General features: G+C 38.7%; 1 protein-coding gene across 1 annotated transcript; it reads left to right on the top strand.

Moving 5' to 3' along the window:
• The first annotated feature begins 4,189 nt into the window (after nucleotides 1–4,189).
• Nucleotides 4,190–5,463, top strand: LOC115056290 (gamma-crystallin M2-like). The gene is made up of 3 exons (XM_029522610.1): nucleotides 4,190–4,256; nucleotides 4,794–5,036; nucleotides 5,185–5,463. Exons 1-3 carry the CDS (start codon nucleotides 4,227–4,229, stop codon nucleotides 5,461–5,463), a joined length of 552 nt encoding a protein of 183 aa, XP_029378470.1. The 5' UTR covers nucleotides 4,190–4,226.
• The last annotated feature ends 4,831 nt before the right edge of the window (nucleotides 5,464–10,294 follow it).

Here is a 10,294-nt window from a genome sequence, read left to right as displayed (position 1 = left end):
TTGATTTGATTTGATTTGTAAGAAGAGAACATCTATTTTTTTCCAATGCTGTGTCAAAGATAAAAGCTCTTTTTCTTGCTTCTCTTGCACCATTTACATACAGAACACCTAGCCTATGAGAGAGATGTTAAAAACCAGGATAAAAACTAATAAATAAAATGAGACCAACATAGCTGCTTTTTCCATCATCTAACGTGTTTTGCTTTCAGCACCAGTTTCTGGGAATAACCCTAACCCTATAGTTATTCCAGCTTTCAGAACTGTACAGTTTTCTTTCTTGGCTGTTGCTCATGTTGGGAGTATCGCTGTCGTCTGACACCCACCCATCACTCTCACTTTCATCTGAAACTGTTCTGTGCTGCTGTACTCCTATTTTGCTGGTTTTCCCCTCCTCCTGAGCCGGCAGAGCCACCTCTCATGCGGCGCGGGTGCCCCGGGACCAGGCGGAACCGGGTCACCGCTCCCCGGACAGGACCTCACCGTGTGCCCCTCCTCTCCACATCTGAAACACCTCATAACAGATGAAGTGGCAAAAATCATGTACTCATAATCATCTACTTTCACCAGGAATCGGAGGTTAAGGTCTTTATCCATTGTTAAGTATCATATAAAGCTGTCTTCTGTGAGACACTAAGTGTTTCAGCAAAGGAGACTTACATTCAGATGGGATCATACGAATTGGGGACACTATTTTCCCATGTCTGAAGTGTTCTCTGCTGAGAAACTCATCAGAAATGAAGGGGGGACATTTGACTTAAATCAGCGTAAAGGGGAACAGGAACTTGTGGAAAACCAAATGGGTGGACACACCAGCCATAGTGTCAGCCACGCCACTGGCACAAATGCTGGTTCATGGAAAAATCAAACAAAGGAAAAGAAAAAAACAATAAACCTTAAAACAAAAACAAAGTGACCTGTGATTAATAAGCTGTGAGACCAAAACCCATACAACAGTGATAGAAAAAAAAACCAAAACAAAACAAAAAGAAACACTCCAAACACTCACTCACACACCTCACCCTGCTCACTCAGAGAGAGAGGCAGAGAGATTTTTTTGATTTTTAAAAAACCTTTAATAAACAGGATATATCAACAATACACAATTCTTAATAACATGATTTTAAAAAACTCATAGAAATACGGAGTTAAGAATGAGTTCCCTCTCAACAACAGAGAGCTGCATTGAAACACCACTGAGACAGAAACCCCTCAACATTATTTATGAGTGAATAAAATCTGAAGTCCACTCTGATTCTGGCATTCACCAATGATTACACCAACAGCAGCTCTCCACCTGAAACACCGTCTGCTCTGCTCTTCCTGCTCAGTTTGACAGTTTGGCCCGCCCCACCACAGAATTCAACAACTGCCACTTCTTTGCATTTTCTTTTATATCCAGTACCAAAATAAAAGCGGTTTCAAACCAAACCTCACCAAAGTTTAGAAACACAGTTTTTACAATTTCAAACAGGACATCAAGTCTGCTGCATCCCATGAAGCAGTGAAAGACCCTGACAGAAAGGACACTGTAGGGCTGATCTCCGTGCAGAACTCTCCACTGCACCCTCCACCCTGGTTTACAATTACGCTGCACTTTTAATTTCATCCTCCACACATTATCCTTTCTCCCACTCAACTTTTTCATGTTCAATGCTTGTACACAATATTTATTAGGGATGAGCAAGTACACCACTATCTGTATTCGTACTGGTAAGGGGAGGGGCTTAAACTTGAAGCAGAAGTTGCTATATTTATTGTAATCTCAATATATTTTTATTTACAGCTTAATTTGTATTACACTGAGCCGACCCCAAAAAAAAAAAACTGACCTGGTGAAGAAACGAGGATGAGAAACGCGATGCAGACTGAATGCAGCTGTGTCTGTCACACAAATCAAGTTTTTACCCCATAACAGATTTGAAATGAGTGAAAGAGAGGAAGGACCTGCAGTACAGGACACTGTGATGACATACGATGGATAGATGAATTCATGACAGTTCAATCACCATCGGATGGCTGAAGGCTTTTAAAGGAGCAGACAGGTGATATAGGTGTTGGTTGACAGATGAAACAAAGTGCTGTACAGCAACATGGGGCCTCACACTTTCATTGGCAACCCTTTTACAAAGAGGCTTTGTGTGTTTGTGAGACACAAACACATGCTGACTCAGTGCTCTGCCACACAAAGCAGTGACACAAACTAAGGTGTGTTACTGGTACAGTTGAGGTGTTCCTGGAGAAAACTGTAGTTTGTTTTGTTTGTAATCCCAAATGTTCAGTTCAATAAGCAGTGAAGAGCTTCAGAGTGTAAGAGCAGACTGAAAAAGTGTGTCACTGTGAGTTAGTCCTGACACGGGTAGAGACCAAATACCAACCATTGATGCACAGAAGTGAGCTAATACAAGAGAGTACTTAAGTTACGACATGCAGGCTTTACTGACGTCTGTATAGTTGGAATCACAATAATAACATCAGCATGAACTATTTATTTTGGCAGCACAGACATCTTACAGATCATAAACAAACATTTGACAAGTAAATTCCTCTGACTGCAGTGAACAGGTACAAACTGATCCTTTGCACGTGTCACACCACGGTGAAGTTGAGTTGGGTTTTTGTCCTGTCTCCATGCTTTGTCTTGTCATTTGCTGTTGTATTTTGAAAAGTAACTTTCCTCTCGTTTCAGGCCACTTGCCCTTCCTCATGTGTCTCAGCCTGATTGCCCTAAGTGATTCCACCTGTTCCCCTTACCCTGGGTTTAAATAGCCTGCATCTCCCTTTGTCTTGTGCCAGTGTGTTTCATCTCTGTGTGTTCACCCCAGCCTTTTGCCACAGCCATTGTCTGGGTTTTTGTTCTTCCTCCTAGCAAGAGCTTTTTTGTTGTAAGTTTAATATCTTAGTTTAGTTTCATAGTTAGAGATTTCATAGCCTTTCTGTTTCCTCTGTGTGAAATTATTATTATTATTATTTTTTTAAGTTAGTTTTTAGATTAGAGCCTTTGGTTTTCAGGAGTTTTTTCTGTTGTTTGTTGCCTTCTTATTTCAGGTTCCCTTTTTCCTCTGTAGCTGGAGTGATTTTTCATTTATAGTTAACTTTAAGTAGTCCATTGTGTTTTCCTCCTTTTCGTGGAGCAATTATTATTTTGATCATTTTTATAGCCTTGACAGACAGCGCTAGTTTTATAGCTGGATCTTTTGTCTTGACTTTGGAGTTCCTTGGAAGTGAAAATAAAGACTGCTATTGAACCCTGCATCTGTGTCCTGAGTCCTTGCTTGGTTGTGGCAACATGACATTTAGACACAAATATCATCTGTGGAACATAAGGGTAATAATAAAGTGGACTACAACAGGTCACAAAAGATTTCTATATAACGATCAGAATTCAAGGAAAAAAAGTGTGTCATTAGATGGATTATATGTGATCAATTTGTGATGTAACTGTTGTGGATTTAATACTATTTAAATGTTTTCAGTAAATGTAATTATACTTTCTAAAATGAACTTGTCAGTGCAGGGCTTGTCATGTTAAATTTTTCCACTCAACTGATGAGGGATCCCTTCCATCATACTCCTGAACACACAAACACATTTATGTGCAGATTCCAAAGAGGAAATGGCATAATAATAATAGAAAGCATGAGCTATTGCAAAATGAGTGGATATGAATTCATCTCAGGTATTTTCTACGCTTTAATTCATACAACATCCAACGATCCTGCACATTTCCTTTTGTAAGTCTTTGTATCACTGGGCAGCGCAAAGCTGCTGCTGAAAGATGACAGACTGTGAAACAGCTATCAGCACAATAAATTTAGTACATTTGTGTGAATCACTGTTGGCTCTTCTGTGAATTGTAATGCATCTCAACGTGCATTTTTATGTTGGCTGTTGAATGATTGTTTTTAGAATATATGATAAATGTTGGGAACACTCTCACAGAATGTGACAAAGTTCCAGTCAGAGGTTTTGTTCCAGAAAACATGGTCCACACAGTGAAGGAGCCACAGCTGCTGGCTGCAGCTCTTTGTGCTCAGTTTCTAAGAGAAATGCCGAACACTGAGTGTTTGGCATGTCTCTTTATGACATGCTGCTGGCTCAGGCTGTTTGGACAAAAGGCTTCAGCTACTCAGGTGCTATAAAGAGCAGCAGCTGCTCCACAGGTAACACAGAGGACAACAACACTGACCACTGCAGTCATATCATCCAACTGTCCAACTTGAGGCAACATGACATCTAGCGGCATGAACATGAGCAGGGTGAGAACTCAACCAGCACAACACCATCCAGTTAAGCTGTAGCTCTCTGCTGCCAATGGTTTGCAGGTTTCATAGGAAGTACAAAGGTTTATTAACTCTTTCAGATCAGATCAGTAATTAAGAGTTTAAAGTAACATTTTGTTGAAAAACAGTGAAATATATGAGAATCGTGGCAAAGTTTTCAATCAGTTGTGAAAGATGGATTGAAAAAAAAAAAAGAGAAGTTACTTCTTAATCAGATGGAGTCATGAGCCACAGTGAAACCCTGTCTACAGCATGTCACTTTAATTTCCCATTTTAAGTAGCTGCGAGTTACACATTGAATCCATTAGGTAAACATCACTGAGTGATGAGTGAGTGATGATTCTTGCACTAACCATCCCTTTAAGTAAAAGGACCAGATTGTGGTATAAATTGACAAGAAGTACAAAGATTTAAATTTTCCATGTAGTCGGTGAAAGGTCTTCATGGTTATATATTACAAAAGGGGGCACATCCATCAATAAATAGAAATGTTTGATCCTGTTTGTTCTTCAGATCATCTTCTATGAAGACAGGAACTTCCAGGGCCGTTCATATGAGTGCAGCAGTGACTGCGCTGATATGTCCTCCTACCTGAGCAGGTGTCACTCCTGCAGGGTGGAGAGGGGCTGCTTCATGGTCTACGACCGCACCAACTTCATGGGAAATCAGTACTTCTTGCGGAGGGGCGAGTATGCAGACTACATGAGCATGATGGGAATGAATGACTGCATCAAGTCCTGCCGCATGATCCCCATGGTAACCACAGCAGCTATCCCAACACAATATTCTGATATTTGAGCCCATCAATGAAATGGATCAAAACAATTCAATGTTTTATTACCAAGATTTAATTTAGGTTTAAAAATAAATTAAAGATTCATAATTAATGAATGATGTGTTCCAGCACCGTGGCACATATAGAATGAGGATCTACGAGAGGGAAAACTTTGGAGGCCAGATGTACGAGCTGATGGACGATTGTGACAACATCATGGATCGCTATCGAATGTCTAACTGCATGTCATGCCACGTGATGGATGGACACTGGCTAATGTATGAGCAGCCCCACTACAGAGGCAGGATGATGTACATGAGGCCTGGAGAGTACAGGAACCTCATGAACATGGGCATGGGAAACATGAGGTTCATGAGCATGCGACGCATCATGGAATCTTACAACTAACCCTAACTGCAAAACCAAGAATAAATATGTTTCATATGAGTAAAAATTCCCTTTTGGTCTGTTTTGTGCAACCCAATACAGTTCCCTTTTCTCTCATCTCATCTTCAACCGCTTATCTGGGGCTGGGTCACGGAGGTAGCAGCTCAAGCAGACGACCCCAAACTTCCCTTTCCCCAATTCCCTTTTGTTTTTCATATTTCTGTCTGTAGAAACAAATTCAGTTGTGTCATGCGTGTTGCGGTAAGCGTGTTCCATAATTTCTGGTCACTGGTCGTTGTGCTGTGTGTGAACTCCTGTGCTGTCTCTGCTACTCACTGCTATTCTCTTCGATTAATTGCCAGTAAACTCATCAAACTTACACTTACCTGAGAACTCAACCTCTTTTCCCTCTTGTAAGGGAAGGAAGGAAAGGAAGAGACCAGCCACTGTGAAGCCCATTGAAGCATCACTCCCATCCCCCATAAGGCCTTGTGGATATTAATGTCGCAATTTACAAATTAAGGTCCCCATGGCTCTCTGTCTTGTGGTCTGATTCAGGCTGAATTATATTTTAAGATAGAGATTAGTGCAGAATAGTAATTGTGTTCTATATTCCTATATAGGATTATATATATTCCTATATAGGGTTAGGTTTTAGGTAGAGAGGGGCCATCCCCTTGAAGGGAGTGCCTTAGGGGCCATCCCCGTGGATAGGGTTAGGGTTAGGGATGGCCCCTAAGGCACTCGCACTACCCAGGGGTTAGGATTAGGGTTGGGTTAGGTAGGGGATTTGGAACCGGTATCCTCCTAGGAGGAACCGGAAGCGCACGGTCCATCCCCCACATTCCCTGTCTCCCTTGCCCCAGAAAAGATGGACCGCCAAGGGGGCGGGGCTTGTGCCTCCCATAGCGGACCTCTGTCCATTTTAGTTGGGCGTCGCCCATTTTAAAGTAATTGTTTGTGTTTTTTATCTTTTTTAATGTTTTTTATGTTTTTTTATGTTTTTTAATCTTTTTAAACTTTTTAAACAACTAAAAACACTTTCCAAAAATTTAGGAAAGGAAAAAGTATATAAAAAATGATCTAATGTAAATAAAAAAATGAAAAAAAATGTATTTATTTATTATATTTTTTTTATTTTTTAATAAGTGTGTGTGTGCGTGTATATATGAATGTATTTATTTGTATGTATGTGTAAATAAATGTATGTGTGTGCCTTGGCAACGTTTCGACCCTTTATGGGTCTTCCTCAGGCCTGTGGCACACAAAAAAAGAAAAAGAAAAAAGAATTGTGGCTTGGGCTATGGAGATGTTCCTCCTGCGATCGCCTAAGTGAAGGTGAATGAATTCCAAGTGCGCTTGTATTTATATGTTTTCTTCCCAATCGGTTAAGTTTGTTTTTAAAGATTTTTAGTTTTCACTTAAGATTTTTTAGTTTTGACTCCTCCCTCTGTTATTTTTCATTAATTTAATTATTTAGGAACCCTTTATATGTTTAATAATGTGTATAAATAATATATTTTTTTAATATTTATATTATATTTATTTTAAATTATAATCTTTATATTAAGTTATTCAAAATAATTTTTAGTATATAAATAAGTTATTAAATTAAATATTTATAGTGTTAGGGTTAGGTAGAGGGAGGGTTAGGTTTAGGGTAAGGAAAATAGGAGGGGTTAGGGTTAGGAAATGGGGTTGGTTAGGGCGAGAAAACTGAGCCTGTCCTCGATTGAGGACAGGAGGGGCACGGTCCTTCCCCCACGTCCTTCCCCCACCCAGGTCCCGGGATGGTTGACGGTGGCGCCCTCTACCATAATGCACCACCGTCCAACCTTGGTCATTCTGACCCATATTGGGTCTTTTAATCTCTTTTGTGTGTGGTTTGTTTATTTGTTTATTTATTGTTTGATTTTTGTTGAAGTCGCCTTGGTTATTCTAATTAATTATTTATTGTTTTAAATTACTATTTATTAAGTATGATATGTATTAATAATGTATTTATATAATAAAACCAAAGGCAACCAAATGAATGAAATGAAAAAAAATTTTTTTATTAAAAAAATAATAAAACAATTTGTTTTTAATAAAAAATTAAATCAAAATAAGTACACCCAGATCGCGACGTTTCGACTGTAATAAGTCTTCTTCAGGCGTGGGTGTACGTAAAAAACGTGTATGTGTGTGTGTGTAAGAGAAATGTATGTGATGTTATCCTTGCGAGCTTGAGAAAGAGAATGAGTCTGTGAGTATGTTTCCCCTTTTATACCCTCCTACTAGCTTTCCTTATTTATCGGTTTTTCTTAACTTTGTTTCCCAGTTTTCCAATTTGCTTTTTTTTGAGATCGGTTTTTTGTTTTTACATGTTAATGACTGTTTTAACTAAAAATCTAATGAAATAATGTAAGAAATAATGAAATAATATATTTTTTTAATTATAACACAAAATATAGTTTATTATTATAGATAATATTTATTTATTATTTATTTATTTATAAATCTATTTATATTTAGTTTCTAATTCTTTCGTTAAAATATTTATAGTATTTATAATATTTATAATAATAATAAAGTTAGGTTTAGAATAAGATTAAGGGTTAGGGTTAGGTTTTTAGAAAAAGAATTAAGGTTAGGGTTAGGATAGGTTAAGTTTAGGTTTAGAATTAGAATCAAAATTAGGGTTAGGTTAAGGTTAGGGTTAGGGTTAGGTTTAGGCCAGGGTTAGGTATTTTAGAAAAAGAATTAAGGTTAGGGTTAGGGTTAGGTTAAGTTTTAGGTTTAGAATTAGAATAAAGATTAGGGTTAGGGTTAGGTTGAGGTTAGGGTTAGGTTAGGGTTAGGTTAGGGTTAGGGTTAGGGTTAGGGTTAGGGTTAGGGTTAGGGTTAGGGTTAGGGTTAGGGTTAGGGGTTAGGGTTAGGGTTAGGGTTAGGGTTAGGGTTAGGGGTTAGGGTTAGGGTTAGGGTTAGGGTTAGGGTTAGGGTTAGGGTTAGGGTTAGGGGTTAGGGTTAGGGTTAGGGTTAGGGGGTTTAGGGTTAGGGTTAGGGTTAGGGTTAGGGTTAGGGTTAGGGTTAGGGTTAGGGTTAGGGTTAGGGTTAGGGTTAGGGTTAGGGTTAGGGTTAGGGTAGGGTTAGGGTTAGGGTTAGGGTTAGGGTTAGGGTTAGGGTTAGGGTTAGGGTTAGGGTTAGGGTTAGGGTTAGGGTTAGGGTTAGGGTTAGGGTAGGGTTAGGGTTAGGGTTAGGGTTGGGTTAGGGTTTGGGTTTATAAATCATAATATGATTTAAGTTGCACGGGCCTACCAAAAAGAATTTTTCATAATCAGCAATAGTTGAGGGAGAAAAAAAAAAAAAAAAAAAAAAAAAAAAAAAAAAAAAAAAAAAAAAAAAAAAAAAAAAAAAAAAAATTAAGAATTGGGGATTATGTTAACGTTATATGTAGGAGGATCTATGCAGCCTGTAGACCAGTGGCAACACAACGGCCCCAGGCGCAAAAGAACAGGGATCGAAACCCGGCAGGAACAAAACAAGAAAAGAACAGACCGGGGAAGGGAAAGCCAAAGTGACTCTATTTTGTGCGGACACAACATCAGGGAAATAGTGGTTAAAAAGGGGACCGGATAGAGTTGATAAGTAGTCCTGTGCTCGTGGCCAAGCAGTACAGGTCACGGACCATCCCACTGGGGCCCAGGGTACGAGTCCAGGAGGGGACAAGGAGGAAGAGGAAGGAACACATGTACCAGTGCGACTGCTGACAACAATGGCAGGCGGCCAGGAAGCAGAACTCCCAGAGTAGGGCCTCCTATTGGCCGAATTTTGTGCGGTGAGGTAACAGTAAGGGAGAAGAAGAATAATAATTTAAAAATCGATATAACAATAAAAGGAATAAGAAAATTAAATAACAAAGACATAATAATTGTAATTATATATTAAATTGGGAAGAGAAACAATGATAATTTAGTATAGAAGTGTAAGTGCTTTGTGTTTAGGGGAATGTTGCACTAAATTCAAGAGATTCAAAGTTGGAATTAAATAAAAAAAATTTTTTTTGAATCATGCAAATTGTTAAAAGGACATGCAAAAGCTCCTGAAAATATTTATTTAGAATGGGAGCGTATATAGTAAGAAAGTGCAAGCCAGACAATAAACAAAGGCATTCCAATATTCTTCTAATAAAAAACTATTTAAGACACACAATCGAAAGGTACAGGAAAGAAGAACACACCAGAAGCAGTTTAGTTAGGTCTATATATAGTAATAGCTAGTGTGTGTATATATCTATATGTATATAAGAAATAATTTGTGTGTACCTGTGTGTGGGTGGAGCTATACTTAAAGGAATGAATAAACAAAGAGATAATATTATTTAATAGAATAAATAAATATATAAAAAAAGGAAATCAAAATTCATATCATAAAGGTGAAGAGAAAATGTAAAACAAATTATGATAAAATTAGGGGAGATAAAAAACTTAAAATAGGTGCCGAGTCTGGGAGAGACTCCGAGAACCCAGATATTAAACCATATGATATCAGCAGTCACAGCGGCATAAGCAAGGCAAAAACAGTCCGATCCAAAACTTTATTGAATTGTTAATTTTGTTATAATCATATTTTCAATCCTGGAGTCATTAGGTAGGTTACTGGAGTTGCCTGTGTTCAACGTGGGAGAGAGAGAGAGAAAAAAAAAAAAAAAAAAAAAAAGGAGAAAGGAGGGGAAGGGGGGGAGAGGGGGGAAAGGGTTTTGGGTAAGGATTATGAGGGGGAGGCGGTTGAGGTTAGAAAGAGGAAAGGGTTGAGGATAGGGGTATGGAAAAAATTAAGGTTAGGGGAAAAGGAAGGGGGTTAAGGTTAGGGG

This window comes from Echeneis naucrates, chromosome 16, assembly GCF_900963305.1.
Source record: "Echeneis naucrates chromosome 16, fEcheNa1.1, whole genome shotgun sequence".
Taxonomy (NCBI): Eukaryota; Metazoa; Chordata; class Actinopteri; order Carangiformes; family Echeneidae; genus Echeneis; species Echeneis naucrates.
This window is presented reverse-complemented; position numbering and strand designations above follow the sequence as displayed.

What these genes read in the sequence shown, in the direction of transcription:
- LOC115056290 (XM_029522610.1), top strand. Translation starts at nt 4,227, where the DNA reads ATGACATCTAGCGGCATGAACATGAGCAGG. An exon ending in GCGGCATGAACATGAGCAGG is followed by an intron (nt 4,257 to 4,793) that starts GTGAGAACTCAA and finishes TTTGTTCTTCAG; the next exon opens with ATCATCTTCTATGAAGACAG. An exon ending in CCTGCCGCATGATCCCCATG is followed by an intron (nt 5,037 to 5,184) that starts GTAACCACAGCA and finishes GATGTGTTCCAG; the next exon opens with CACCGTGGCACATATAGAAT.